This window comes from Bombina bombina, chromosome 6 (genome assembly GCF_027579735.1).
Source record: "Bombina bombina isolate aBomBom1 chromosome 6, aBomBom1.pri, whole genome shotgun sequence".
NCBI classification, from domain to species: Eukaryota; Metazoa; Chordata; class Amphibia; order Anura; family Bombinatoridae; genus Bombina; species Bombina bombina.
Genome location: NC_069504.1, coordinates 410124991 through 410140449, shown reverse-complemented (window position 1 = coordinate 410140449; position 15459 = coordinate 410124991). Strand labels below are relative to the sequence as shown.

The 15459-nt window shown below is 40.3% G+C and overlaps 1 protein-coding gene across 1 annotated transcript in view; it reads left to right on the top strand.

Annotated features, from left to right (window-relative positions):
• Positions 1-15459, top strand: part of STK32A (serine/threonine kinase 32A) — a 462487-nt gene that overhangs the window by 122174 nt on the left and 324854 nt on the right. Inside the window, exons 3-4 of the mRNA XM_053717146.1 lie at positions 12664-12719; positions 12808-12959. Coding sequence (XP_053573121.1) covers positions 12664-12719; positions 12808-12959 — 208 coding nt within the window. The remainder of the gene's footprint in view (positions 1-12663; positions 12720-12807; positions 12960-15459) is intronic.

Here is a 15459-nt window from a genome sequence, read left to right as displayed (position 1 = left end):
TGAATTGCCTGGTATTTCAGCGCTGGACTGACTGTAATAGGTGGGATTAGACTGATATACTACAGGAAAGTTCTACTCTGTGAAAAGCATTACTGGGCTAAAAGAAGCTGCACACAGGTGGTAAATCGCCATGGAAAAGGCTAACAATGGTATTGAGCCGGTTGTTCGTTCCTGTCAGTGTGCTTCTCACTGTGTGTGTATATATATATATATCTATATATCTCACACACAAACACTTGTGAACCCTTTCCATTCAAATACCTGAAAACAAGAACATCTATTTTTATTCAATTTTAATATTTAATAATGTGTTTTAATGTGTATGTACTGTAAATATTTTACATTCCAATGTTCTTCACATAGGAGAAAATGTTCTACGTATTTTTAAATAGTTATTCATATATACTGTTTTTCTGTATATATCTATACCAATATATATTCAAATAGAAATAAAGGTATATGTATATATTTTACAAAAAATACATCAGATATATATAGAAATATATATTTAAAAATAAATAGAACATTTTCTTCTATGTGGTAAAAATTCATATGTAAAATATCCATATCTAACAGTCGGGTTAGCACAATAAGGTTAGTGCCCTATTGATAAGTGTTAGGTCTTTTCAGTTTGCACTCTCCATTGAAGTCTATGGGGAGAAGTAAGCGCAGTCACAATATCCGAACTCCTGAAGTTAGCATGCTTCGGGTTTCTCTCGCAACTACTTTCTTACATTCTTTTGGGAAAAATTGGAGTTAGTACCTAGGATATTAGGGCCATCTTCTGTATGCAGTATTTGTGTGCTAATAAATAATAAAGTACATAACAGTCATAATGTATAGGTTAAATCCAAAACTAGACAGCAGGAAATTAGTCCTGAAATCAATTTGGTTCTAGATCTAAAGTCATTTGTCAATAAATTCCTGGTACATCAGTTTTAACTTACTTTAGATAACATGTGTACTTCTGATCGTTCTGTTTCCTATTTGATTGCTTAAAAAAGTACTGTCATAATTTGATTACAAGTACTGCTTTTTTCCGCAGGTGGGCAGACATACTACTTTTTAATATTTAAAATGTTTATGATTCCTGAAAATCCTATAGATAATAATAGCAAACTAACTATATATATATATATATATATATATATATATATATATATATATATATATATATATATATATATATATATATATATATATATATATACAGGGAGTGCAGAATTATTAGGCAAGTTGTATTTTTGAGGATTAATTTTATTATTGAACAACAACCATGTTCTCAATGAACCCAAAAAACTCATTAATATCAAAGCTGAATAGTTTTGGAAGTAGTTTTTAGTTTGTTTTTAGTTATAGCTATTTTAGGGGGATATCTGTGTGTGCAGGTGACTATTACTGTGCATAATTATTAGGCAACTTAACAAAAAACAAATATATACCCATTTCAATTATTTATTTTTACCAGTGAAACCAATATAACATCTCAACATTCACAAATATACATTTCTGACATTCAAAAACAAAACAAAAACAAATCAGTGACCAATATAGCCACCTTTCTTTGCAAGGACACTCAAAAGCCTGCCATCCATGGATTCTGTCAGTGTTTTGATCTGTTCACCATCAACATTGCGTGCAGCAGCAACCACAGCCTCCCAGACACTGTTCAGAGAGGTGTACTGTTTTCCCTCCTTGTAAATCTCACATTTGATGATGGACCACAGGTTCTCAATGGGGTTCAGATCAGGTGAACAAGGAGGCCATGTCATTAGATTTTCTTCTTTTATACCCTTTCTTGCCAGCCACGCTGTGGAGTACTTGGACGCGTGTGATGGAGCATTGTCCTGCATGAAAATCATGTTTTTCTTGAAGGATGCAGACTTCTTCCTGTACCACTGCTTGAAGAAGGTGTCTTCCAGAAACTGGCAGTAGGACTGGGAGTTGAGCTTGACTCCATCCTCAACCCGAAAAGGCCCCACAAGCTCATCTTTGATGAAACCAGCCCAAACCAGTACTCCACCTCCACCTTGCTGGCGTCTGAGTCGGACTGGAGCTCTCTGCCCTTTACCAATCCAGCCACGGGCCCATCCATCTGGCCCATCAAGACTCACTCTCATTTCATCAGTCCATAAAACCTTAGAAAAATCAGTCATGAGATATTTCTTGGCCCAGTCTTGACGTTTCAGCTTGTGTGTCTTGTTCAGTGGTGGTCGTCTTTCAGCCTTTCTTACCTTGGCCATGTCTCTGAGTATTGCACACCTTGTGCTTTTGGGCACTCCAGTGATGTTGCAGCTCTGAAATATGGCCAAACTGGTGGCAAGTGGCATCTTGGCAGCTGCACGCTTGACTTTTCTCAGTTCATGGGCAGTTATTTTGCGCCTTGGTTTTTCCACACGCTTCTTGCGACCCTGTTGACTATTTTGAATGAAACTCTTGATTGTTCGATGATCACGCTTCAGAAGCTTTGCAATTTTAAGAGTGCTGCATCCCTCTGCAAGATATCTCACTATTTTTGACTTTTCTGAGCCTGTCAAGTCCTTCTTTTGACCCATTTTGCCAAAGGAAAGGAAGTTGCCTAATAATTATGCACACCTGATATAGGGTGTTGATGTCATTAGACCACACCCCTTCTCATTACAGAGATGCACATCACCTAATATGCTTAATTGGTAGCAGGCTTTCGAGCCTATACAGCTTGGAGTAAGACAACATGCATAAAGAGGATGATGTGGTCAAAATACTCATTTGCCTAATAATTCTGCACACAGTGTATATATATATATATATATAGTGTGTGTATATATTTACAGTATATATATATATATATACTGTGTATGTGTGTGTGTGTATATATATATATATATATATATATATATATATATATATATATATATATATATATATACAGTATATATATATTTGTATATGTGTGTCTATATATATATAATGACAATTTATTCAGAGTGAAGAACAATGCTATTTCCAGTATATCTAAAAACAAAAATATGGGGTTAACATTGTTTTAAAGTGATATAGAATATGATAAAGTGTAGGACTTGGAAGGGCTCAAAGGTGTGTGTGTGCGTGTATATATATATATATATATATATATATATATATATATATATATATATATATATATAAATGTGTATGTAAGAGTATGTATGTTTTGTACACATACATACACATCTATAAACATATATGTATAAACACACAAAAATATACATACTGAATATATATTTATATATACACACACACACACACACACACACACCTGTGAGCCCTTCTATACTAAGCTAAATTAGGCTCATGATAAAAAATTATAATTTTTTCTGGTTTTACTTTTTATAGGTATGTGTTTGAGTAAAATAAACATTTTTCTTTTATTCTATAAATACTGACACTTCTCCCAAATTCGAAATCAAAATATTGTCATTTATAGCATTTATTTGCAGAAAATGACAACTGGTCAAAATAACAAAGATGCAGTATTTTCAGACCTCCAATAATGCAAAGAAAACAAGTTCATATTAAATTTTAAACAACACAATACTAATGTTTTAACTTACCAAGAGTTCAGAAATTAATATTTTGGTGGACTAACCCTGATTTTCAATCACAGCTTTCATGTGTCTTGGCATGCTCCCCACCAGTCCTTCACATTGTTGTTGGGTGACTTTATGCCTCTCCTGGTGGTCGACTTTGTTTGATGACTTGTGACCATCCATCTTCCTCTTGATCCCATTCCAGAGGTTTTCAATTGGGTTTAGGTCTGGAGATTGGGCTAGCAATGAAAGGGTCTTAATCCTCCGTCCACACATTGATTGACCTGGCTGTGTGGCATGGAGCATTGTCCTGCTGGAAAAAAAAAACAATCCTCATATTAGTCTTTTGCAAACCTCAACCTGGCTCTTCTTTGCTTCTCATTGATGAAGGTTTTTTTTCTAGCTTAGCACAACTTCAACCCTGCCCCTAGGAGCCTGTTTCAAAACGTCCTCACCATGCACTTCACCCCAGCTACCATTTGCCATTCTTTTTCTTCTTAAAAGGGAAGAGTCCACAGCTGAATTCATTACTTTGGGGAAATACAGAACCTGGCCACCAGGAGCAGGCAAAGAAACCCCAGCCAAAGGCTTAAATACCTACCCTACTTCCCTCATCCCCCAGTCATTCTTTGCCTTTCGTCACAGGAGGATGGCAGAGAATTGTCAGAAGTTTGAGATAGTCTCTTATGGAGGATAGTACTTTTTGCAATGGGACTGGAGTTTTAAGTAATCCTGTCAGCCTCTCAGTGAGAGCGTGGATGAAAGTTAGAGTCCGAAGATGCAGGGAGAGTTTTCCTGCGAACCCATCCCGACTCATATTAACAGCTCCTTGGTAATCAGCATTGACAAGTTTCTATGCCTACCGTTTCTATGCCTACCTTTCTTCACTCAAGTCCATGTCAGAAGTGAGGCTACTATCTGTCACACTTGAAGGGCCGTGTTCCTGTTCCACGGTGTAGATTCCGGTAAGATCATTTCATTTTACTTCAATATGTGAAAGTAATGTTAATGAAACAAGGTAGGGTCCCAGTGGGACTCCTTTTATCTTAATAAGGAATCATGGGTTAATATCTCCTGAGGGGGGTTATTGAACAGGGGGGCTTTTAATCATGTTTGTTATATGGTTCTATTTGCAAATGTGTAGCTATACTTAGGCTCATGGACTTTACGGAACATAACTGCCTTCTTTTAATGACGCAATCTTTCAAGATTGCTCACCCTTTTCATGACTGGCACGGTGCACCTTGTGTCGGGTGTGGTTACGTTGTTTCTCACTTCCGTATGCTGACTGTGTGCGACTGAGAGAGTCTTCCTCATTGGTTGTCTGGTTCACAGGAGGTGGTGAGTGCCCCAGCCATTGGGGGTGTTAAAGGGTGCCAGTTAGTTTTTTGTCATTTTTGTAATCCCAAGATTATGGAGGATTCTGATATGCGAGACACGGATGCCTCCGATATGGAGGTTGTGTCTTGTGATGAATATGAAATAGCCCGGGTAATCAATGCCCATCAGATAAGTTCAGATTGCCATTCTAGAGTACTCTCTTCTCCCGAAACAGGGAGCTTAGAGTGCATTGAGCCATCCACCTCTGAGGTTTCCTGGCTACGCAAGCAGGTGTTCCTATGTCCTTTACTCCTTCTCCAGAGGGTGGCTTGTTTCCTCCAGAGGTTACGGCATGGTTCCGCAAGGCCATTTCTATGGCGCTGAATCATTTATATCTCCCAAGTGAAGTATTTCTAAGATACTGTCCATGTTCCGTTAACCAGGGCCCGTCGAGCATGGGATCGCCCGATTCAGTTTGGCCTTCTGGGGATGTGTTGGCCCCTGAGGCTTCAGGGGCCCCTATCTCTGGGCCAGGGTCTCCAGTTGATCCGGCGAGGGATGATTTTGCCTTCTGGTATAGGCTAGCTTGCCTTCGTGTTCTTTTTTTTTTTTTTAAATAATTTTTATTGAGGTAAGAAATTCAAATAAAAACATACACTGTAAAACAGCATGGCAACATGCCTATGTGACAAACAATAGTATTGAAGAATCCCACACAAGAGGCATGTCTTATACATATCAAATAGACTTTGGTTTTAACTTATAAGGGAAATTGTCTAGCCATGTATAGTACCTCATTTTACTTTTATACATATTCATGTGGACAATTAACATACCAAACATATGCCGCAGTCCTTGGGCCTGGCATCAATAAAAGAAAAAATGTAAAATAAGAATGGTTAGGCCTACAATTGTCCATACTTTCTATAACAGGATATATAAAAAAGGGTATGGCTCCGACTACACAGGTTGATGCATCAAAGTACAAATTTTACATATGAATATATTGACATGGACACAACAAACAAAACAAATTTTAGGCATAAGACCTGGCTTTAGTATCCCATCTCTAAGGAAAAAGGCATACGTCGTTGTGTGTCCATAACGTAACTAACAACCAATAGATATGAGAATCTAAATTAGAATCTTATAGATAAGTGGTGGGAATTGGGAGAATATTAACAGGGCCACTTAAGGACCCAATGCTAAGGCGAAATAATTAAATAAAATAAGATAAACCCCTAGGCTGCACAAGCCTGTGAGAGTTTAAACATACCCCAACAAAACATTTGTGACCACTCCAAAGCCACGGAATTAGAGTGGTATCTAGGGGTAAATATTAGGGTAAATATTAGCAGGTCCACTCTTGGATCTATTCTAAATAAAAAAAGAGCCCCTTAAAATATAGAAAAGTTAGAGCATACTGTGCCCCCCTTAAAGAGAAAAACAATATAAAAATAAATGAATAACATAAACGTGTCACGGTAATCCTTTTAAGTAAAGGGTAGATGTTGGGGTATCTATGGGCATGTATACCAGTACCTGTAAATACTTAGCAGCAATACTCATTTGTTAACAAAATGTTGGTAGGAGGAAATGAAAACAGGTTCACCTAGACACCAACAGCAAAATATAGGTTATATGGATAATGACCCTTGTAGAGGGGTCTTCCTCCTTGCAGAACAGTAGATGGGGTAACCCAAATGTGATTATCTCTAAGCAAAAATAAACTGTATGAACAGACATCAGGCTTTTGGGCCTTCATAACATTTTTCACAAAATACATACAGCAAAGGATATAACTGCCATACTAACAAACAAGCAGACTTGTGAATAAGTGATGGTTGCAGCAGAACCAGAAATATAGTCTCAAGTCTCAGTTGATTCCCTCTTTACTCCTCACAGCTGTTAGGACGTGCTGACTTAGGCCAGGCCTTAGTAAAAATGTGAGTGCATAATATCAGCAAATATTCAGATACAAGCCTGTTCCCGAGCCTACCAGCCAAGCAAATATACCTCCTCTGCTAACCAACTCCAGCCCTGGAGATTCGTCGGTGGAAGCCCATAACTGAGATTGCATGGGCAGCTATATAGTGGTAATCCATCTGCAGCTTTTGCATACAAGCAGGGCCGCGCGTAAGGGAGCCGGCCGCTCTCCCCACCCTGACCCCACAAGTTACGCCAGTCAAGCGATCTCTAACATAGTAAGCAACAGCCGATTCTGCCCTAGTCAATACATGGATGAGGGGCTCTCCGCCAACTGCCACACAGTTCCCATGTATCAGTGCGTCCCGGACCCACGGGACCAGTGATACACACGCTTCTTCCGGATTTGACTCTGCGACACCAACTTTTTGCAGGTTCACTTCAGGTAAGGCATTATGTATGGGAACATCTCCAGCGCTCGATATAGCCTCCCCCTCCAATTTCGTACATTCACATGGCGTTCCAATTATCTCCATGAGACGGTCAACTCTTGTGTTAATGCGCTTCTCAGACTCCACAAATAATGCTTGCAATTTGGTAAGAAGATCTTCCTCCATGGTCCCAGACAGATGCTTTACAGGATCTTTGGGTTGGTTGTTATACAGATATACTTAATCTGCTCTGCTAACCCAGTTCCCCCGGGGGGGTGCTGAGATCTCTCTCCACGAGAGCCGCCAACAGATCTCAACGGTCCGGTCTAAGAAGCCCTGCTTTGTTAAAAAATTTGATATTCCAGCTTGGCACAGTAGTTTAAAGATATTTAGGTATACTTTAGCACCGGATGGCTGATAGATATCCAAGTTACAAAGCGGATTGTAAACTAGCTTTACAGAGCTCTCAGTTTGTCGACCATCTTGGGTCCTCGCCCGGACACGCCCCGCCTTTGTGTTCTTTTAATACATGTTTTGGCAATGTTGGAGGATCCCAGTCCTAGCGGGCCGAGGGATACGAGGCCTTAGAAGCTGGATGGCAAAATGGATATGACGTTTGGGGATGAAGCCAATCTCCTTAACGTCACCGGTTTTCTTTTTCTCTATGTTTTTCGGTTCCAGTTCTGAGCTTAGGTGAATGGGGCTTTTAATCGGCTGGTCCGTTGTCATCCTCCTTCGCTTTGGGCATTCATGTGCCTTAACTTTATTTTTTGATCCGGATGGATGTGTTTAATTTATTTTTTCTTAAGCTCGTGTCTGTTAGAATCTCGTTTTTATAAACGTTCTTCTATGGAACCGATACTTGGGATTTAGGTCACTTGGGCACTTCCTTGGAAGTTGCGCACTTGTTAATAATTGAATTATGTTTTCTAGTTCATTTATCCATCCTTCGGGATGATTTTTCTTGGACCTTGGGCAGTTCTAGAGTGTCCTTATACCAAGCAGGTACTGCTTAGATACTTTTTCGGCAGTTACCAGGCTTCATGTCATCCTCATGGTGCTGATTAATCCTACTGGATTCTGAATGTCAGGCCTATTCTATGGACTGCGGGCAAGGATCCTACTGAATTATGATGCCTGTTGTTTCAATGCAACCTCTCTTAACAGAGGGTTATGAGTGCGAATCTAAGTTGGTTGTTCGGGCTTCTCGCCTGGGATACAGATCTGTTTCTGCAGATGTTGTCATGGTTTTTCAGGTCCCCGGGGACTCAGAACCGTTATTCCATTCTTTGGAGTTGGGAGATTTGTGTGACCTATGTGGTCTGGTGTGACGTGTGACTAATGATTTGCATTTTCACTCAATGTTCTTCCGGACGCTGACTCCTTAGCCTATTAAGCATTTTATTGTGGTGGCGGAGTTCCTTCCTTGCCACCTTGGGTGGATCATATGGTCTGGATGCACAGGCATGTTCTTCCTCTGCTCAGAGTTGTGTTACTCTAGGAGTTGGTGTGCAGGGGTTCCTTGCCTCCTTGGGGGAGCTGTGAAGTTCCAGCTTTTGCCTGCTTAAAGAATATTTTTGGAAGATAAATCCTTCAGGATCTCTGGCTGTTGTCTCTTCCAATACCCTTGGTCTAACCATGGTCTCAACGTTCGGGTTTCTTTACGTTCTCGTTGCAACTTTAGCCTTGGGGCTTGTCAGTGAAGTGGCAAGGTTGGTTACGGAGGGCCGCCCTTCTGTGGTCAGGTATTTGACCATTATCCTCAATGCTCCATTAGACGCTTCGTGGATGGTTTCTTAAGTTTGTTTTCTCTGGGATGGCGAGCAGGGTACAGGGTTCTCCTTCGCCTTTGGGTGTTGGTTGCTTCCTTGCCTGTGTGTGTAACACGTGTTAATGCTTGCCTATGAGATTTCTTTGCAATCCAAGTGCCCTGGGTGCTGAATCTTAGAACGTTAAGGAGTCCTTTGTGACTCTCAGGTTTGATGCTATTGCTAGATCGCCAAGTCTATGGACTTTAGAGGTGGGTTCCTCCTTGTAGGAGGCAGCTTTGAGTTCCTCTGGAAGTTAGATCTTCGGTTGATTCCTTTTTTGAGGACCCTGGCCAAGGTCCGTGTCTCTCCTTGGATTGATGTGGACGGTTCGATCTCACTCTAGATGTTTGTGGTCCCGCGGGCCTCTCTCCGTAGGGGCTGGGGCTCTGTGAGAGACACCTATTTGCCTGTGCCTTAGGCTTTAGGTCCTTCTGACGGTTCCCTACTTGTCTTCTGGCGCATTTACGCTGTTCAGGTAGACTCCAGGTATCTTCACCTGGGTTGGCAATATGGCTGAGGGGTCTCACCTCTATGATAGGGTGGTTTTCTGTTGTTTAATTCCCTTTTCTTCTAGAGCGGGGGTTGGGTTCTCTGGGTTCGGAGTTACCTTAGTATTTGGAGTGACCTTTGGGTCCTGTTCAGATGGTTGGTGTTCTTTTTGGAGAAAATGAGGCAACTGGGAACTCATGGTTTCTTGGAGTACCTTAAGGTATGGTACAGGATCAGGGATATGAGGGTGTTCTTCAAGTCCTTTTTGGGACATGTTTTCCTGTGTATGGATCTCTTTTTCATAGGTCCTTGTGTTTCTGGGAAGTTCGCCTCCCTGGGGATTGCTATTGTATGACAACCATGGGTTGTTCTTGGTTCTGCAGAGTGGCATGATCCTTTGGATTTTTCATGAGAATCTGTTCTCCTTTTTGGGGGCAGATAGCTGTCCTTGTCTTGGCCGGGTACCATTATGGGAGTCGTGATCCATGAGATTGACTCCTCTGAGGTTGTTTGGGCTTGACAAACTCTGGGACTGAGTGGTTTAGTTCGGCTTTGCCAGTGATGTAACTAATGTGCAGTTAACTGGGCTCGGGTTTTCACCCGTGTCGTCTTTATATTTTTTTAGGGTGTCGAGTAATCAGGCTGTGGGGCCTTTCGAAGGGGCCGCCTATTGTACCCACCCGTTGTTTGCATTCAGTGTCCTCTAGCTTGGGTATTCTTTTCCCAAAAGTAATGAATGCAACTGTGCTTACCTGATAATTTCATTTTCTTCTGAAGGGAAGAGTCCACAGCTCCCGCCCGTGGTTTTTTTATGAGGCGGCTGTAAGTTTTTGTTCTTCTGGCACCTTTTTTTACCCTGATATTTCTCCTACTGTTCCTTGTTCCCTTTGAATGACTGGGGAATGAGGGAAGTGGGGGAGGTATTTAAGCCTTTGGCTGGGGTGTCTTTGCCTCCTCCTGGTGTCCAGGTTCTGTATTTCCCAAAAGTAATGAATGCAGCTGTGGACTCTTCCCTTCAGAAGAAAATTAAATTATCAAGTAAGCATAATTTATGTTTTTGTAGATCTCATTTTATGGTTGTTGATAATAGTAATAAATTGGAAAGTTGTTTAAATTTGTATGCTCTATATGAATCATGGAATTATTTTTTTGTTTAAATTTTTTTTTTCATTTTTCAAAATAAAACAATTACAACACAAGAAATTGTCAATGTATACATGGCTACAGATGTTTTGTTCATTTGTAAACCTATTTCTCTCAATCATAAAAAAACAGAAATGCGAAAGGTGATTACTCTACATATTTAGTTGTTGCAGTAATGACAGTTTTATTTACCACCTCATTTAGTTGCGGAATATATTGCTCTCAGGTGTTCTCATATATCTAAGCAGTTGTTGCTATCAGAAACTCAAATGAGGGGGGAGGGAAAGAGAAAAAAAAGGGAAAGGAAGGAAGGAAGATAGGGACCAATTCACCAAATGGCGGGCGGACATCGCGGAATGCCGACAGCATACGCTGTCAGTATTTATCATTGCACAAGCAGTTCTGGTGAACTGCTTGTGCAATGCCACCTTTTGCAGATTGGCCACTAGCAGGGGGTGTCAATCAACTCGATCGTATCTGATCGGGTTGATTGCATGTCCACAGCCTCAGAGGCAACAGACTAGTTAAGGAGCAGCGGTCTTAAGACCGCTGCTTCTTAACTGCTGTTTCCGGCGAGCCCTTAAGGCTCACGCGGAAACAGGGGCATCAGGGGCCATTCGGCCCTTGATAAATCGGCCCCAGAGAGTGGAAAAATAGTGGAACATGTCTACTATTGAGGATGAAATTAAGGTTCGAGTAAAAACAAATGAAGTCCATTTTGCAACCAAGTATCCCAGATGGACCAATACATTTCCATTTGACTAATTGAGTTAAAGGGGTATATTTATTAAAGTGCGGATGGACATGATACAATGTAGCGTATCATGTCCGCCGCACATCGATAAATGCCGACAGCTGTCGGAGTTTATTATTGCACTAGCAGTTCTTGTGAACTGCTGGTATAGTGCCGCCCCCTGCAGATTCGCGGCCGCTAGCAAGGGGTGTCAATCAACCCAATCATATTCGATCGGGTTGATTTCTGTCTGCTGCCTCAGAGCAGACGGACAGGTTATGGAGCAGCGGTCTTGATAAATTGACCCCAAAGTATTTTTCCATTGTGGCCATATAGTCGACCATTGCGCTTATTTCAGCAAGACATGGAGGGTCTGGCTTTTTCCAAACTCGGGCAATACACAGCTTAGTAGCTGCTAGAATAAAAATGATCAGTCTCTTTGACGTATTTGGTATGATTTTCTCTTTGACATACTGTAGCATTAGAGGGGGTCAGAGTTGACATGAGGCCAAGTTAGCCAAGTAGTGTTTTAATTTCCTCTCACATTGGTGAGAGCTTTGGGCATGCCCACCAGATATGCAAGTCAGATCCTACTTACCCACAAGTGTGCCAACATAGAGGTGAAGCCGTCAGGACCATTTTAACTAATCAAACAAGTGTTCTATGCCATTTTAATAATAGCTTAATATATACTTGCAGCATGGTAACACAGTGTACAGTTTTCTTAGTCAAAAGAATGGTTCTGTCAAAATCCTGATCAGAAAAAGTGGTCCCCAATTCTCTGCTCCACGCTTTAAGTTGCCAAGGTAGTCTAACGGTAAGGTCTGAAAAGAGGAAATTGTAATGAGCTGTGAGAGGTTTAAAAAGTTTAGAGCCGCTAAGCCATCTATTCTCCCATGCTGTACCTTTCCGAAGAGAATGTTTGGGGAAGCCCCAAGTTTTAAGAAAACTAAGAACACGAAAACCTTCAAAAGGTCAACCAAGAAGGAACTGGGTGGAACCGCAAAGCAAGCAAAGTGGTATTAGTCATTGAGTTTTGGTCATACAGATTAGATGAATCATGGAATTTGATTTCCATGTCCATTTAAAGATGTCTCTATAGGTTGCTTGACATTGTATGTTTTCAGGAGCTAAATTTCAACCAAAAAGACCAAAAGAAAGTGGTAAACTTCAATGTTTCTTAAATAGTAAAAGAAAATGTTTTTGTAATTTTTTTATTTATACATTTATGTATTTAATTGTTTTTTGTTTGTTTTTTGCAGTCAACTTTAACCATTTTGAAATTCTGCGAGCTATTGGAAAAGGAAGTTTTGGCAAGGTGAGTTAAATATACCATAACATCATTAAGTTAATGTTAGCTGCTAGTGTGTTGACCATGTTGTAATAGAAATATTTGTTTATTGTAGGTCTGCATTGTTCAAAAGAATGATACAAAGAAAATGTATGCTATGAAGTATATGAACAAACAGAAATGTGTTGAACGTAACGAAGTAAGGAATGTGTTCAAGGAACTGCAGATCATGCAAGGCTTGGAGCACCCATTTCTAGTTAACTTATGGTGAGTCATTTTGTTGTTTCCAGACTGCTTACGATAGGAAACCATAAACAATAGGTAAAGTGGAAGAAAGTGAGACAAAATGTCAAAACAAAGGCAATTACCGTACATACAGGAAAGGTTGGTTACATACAGGAATATTTAAACAGGAATATTTAAATATACTGTATATGCATACAAATATATACACACATTAATAAACTTCTGAGCCCTTCCCAGTCAAACATATTGTCATATATCATATCCCTTTTAAACCATTTTTAGACATTTGTTTTAATAATACAGTTATATTTTAAATTTCCTATCTATATATGAGTGTAATGCTTTATTTTAATATGTTTTCCATGTGTTTTGTTCAACTTTTTTGTAGCTCTGACACTTTACTTCAAGTTTTATTCTTGTAATGTGAGCGATGTTTAGGGTGGTTTGCGATATTTATTGAAATAATAAGGTGTGCCAAAGGGACTAAGCCGTGTTAAACATTTTCTGGTAGTTCTTTACCGTGTTCTTGTAATACTAATTTGAGTAATAATCCTAGCGTGGTCCAGCAATATTTATATTATTATTATTAGCAGGTATTTGTAGAGCGCCAACAGATTCTGCAGCACTATAAACATAGTTGGTATACAGGATAATATTTATAGGGATCAAATAGGTAGAGGGCCCTTCCGAGAGTTGCACTTTTGTAGTCAGCTTTTTATGAAGGTGATCTACAGACAGCTGGACTCATTGGCTTACATGCTAAGGGATAGAGTTTTGAAATTGAGGCGCAGGTCCTGGTGCTTATTCTTTCTCCTCAATGAACAAAAACATCAACTAGTTGCTAAGGATGAGAAAACTTCACTTTTGTGTGTGTAGATAAATCCAATAAAGTTAGTGCAATATACTCACTCTGATAAAATCCGAATCCGGCTCCTTGCACGATAGTGTCTCCAACTCTTCAATGTGCTATAGGTAAATCAGTCTTCTTATATATGGTCTGGGTCTTCTTTGGGGTAGACTCCTTGTGTGGATATCACTGAAAGGAGTAAAGATTTCACTGGTATGTGCTATGTTTAATTGTATGAATTAAGTGCAATATACTCTCTCCGATAAAATCGGGATCCAGCTACTCACTAAGAATCTTCAGTCCATGTGTGGCAGTTTCAAAAAAGCAGCAAAATATTTCTTAACAAAGAACAAACATTTATTTTAAAAAAACTCTGAAAAAGACAGGTAAAAATGGCTCTACGCATTTCAACGAATATATGGTATTTTTCTAGAGCATTCAAAACACAAATTGAAGGTGGGCACCTTCAATTTGTGTTTTTAATGCTCTTGAAAAAAACGATATATTCATCCCCCAACTCTTAGGTGGCGGACTGCAATCATCCCGATAAGATACGATCGGGATGATTGACACCTCCTACTAGTGGCCGATTGGCTGCGAATGTGCAGGGCGGCATTACACAAGAAACGCTTGTGCATTATTAGCAATGTGGGGCGGACATGATTCACTACAGCCCTGTAGAATATTTCATATGTACATTTTTTTTTACATAATGATCAAACATTGAAAACTCTGAATACAAGAAACTTCCTGGAGTGGGAACAAAGAGGCGCCAAAATAGGGTGATATCGTATAGACAAACTGACATAACAGCCAACAGCAAAAGAACTACTCACAAGCAGTAACGATACTATGGTCTGCTGCTACCGTCTCAGCTTTATGACGTCATAAAGCTGAGACGGTAGCAGCAAACCATAGTATCGTTACGGTGAAAGGTGTGTGTTCCAGCTGACCGCTGATTGGCCGTTTGGTCTTCCGGACGAAGGTGTGGAGACAATCCCTCTTTGGATTGGTGGAAGGATCCCTTGTGATTGCCCTGAGAATCGAGCTGAGTGTTTGTCTGCCGGGCGACGAATAGGTCCCGGTCTGCTGTATCTGGCACCCGTAGTGCCGCTCTGCTTGTGAGTAGTTCTTTTGCTGTTGGCTGTTATGTCAGTTTGTCTATACGATATCACCCTATTTTGGCGCCTCTTTGTTCCCACTCCAGGAAGTTTCTTGCTGTCATCGTTGTGTATTCGGGAGAGCAGCCTGCATCATCATCCTTTTTAGTTAACCATTTGGGACCCGGACTGTGTGACATATAGCGCACCTCCAGAGGTGGAATCGCCACCCCTTATAAAACTCTGAATACACCCATAGAACCTCTGATGTATCCAACTCAGCTACACTAAGTGACTACACATTTAATTTTCAGCTAATTGGGAACTATACAGAACATCCTTAAGTTAGCTACAAACATTATAATTGGATTTAAACATTTGTAAAGTCTTTGGGGTCAATTTATTAAATGCCGGACGGACATCACTTAATGCGGACAGCATGCGCTGTCGGCAGTTAATATTGCTCAAGCATTTCTTGTGAAATGCTCATGCAATGCCACCCCCTGCACATTCGCGGCCAATCAGATCGGATCGGGATGATTGCAGTCCACCACCTAAAATGTGTCGGAATAGT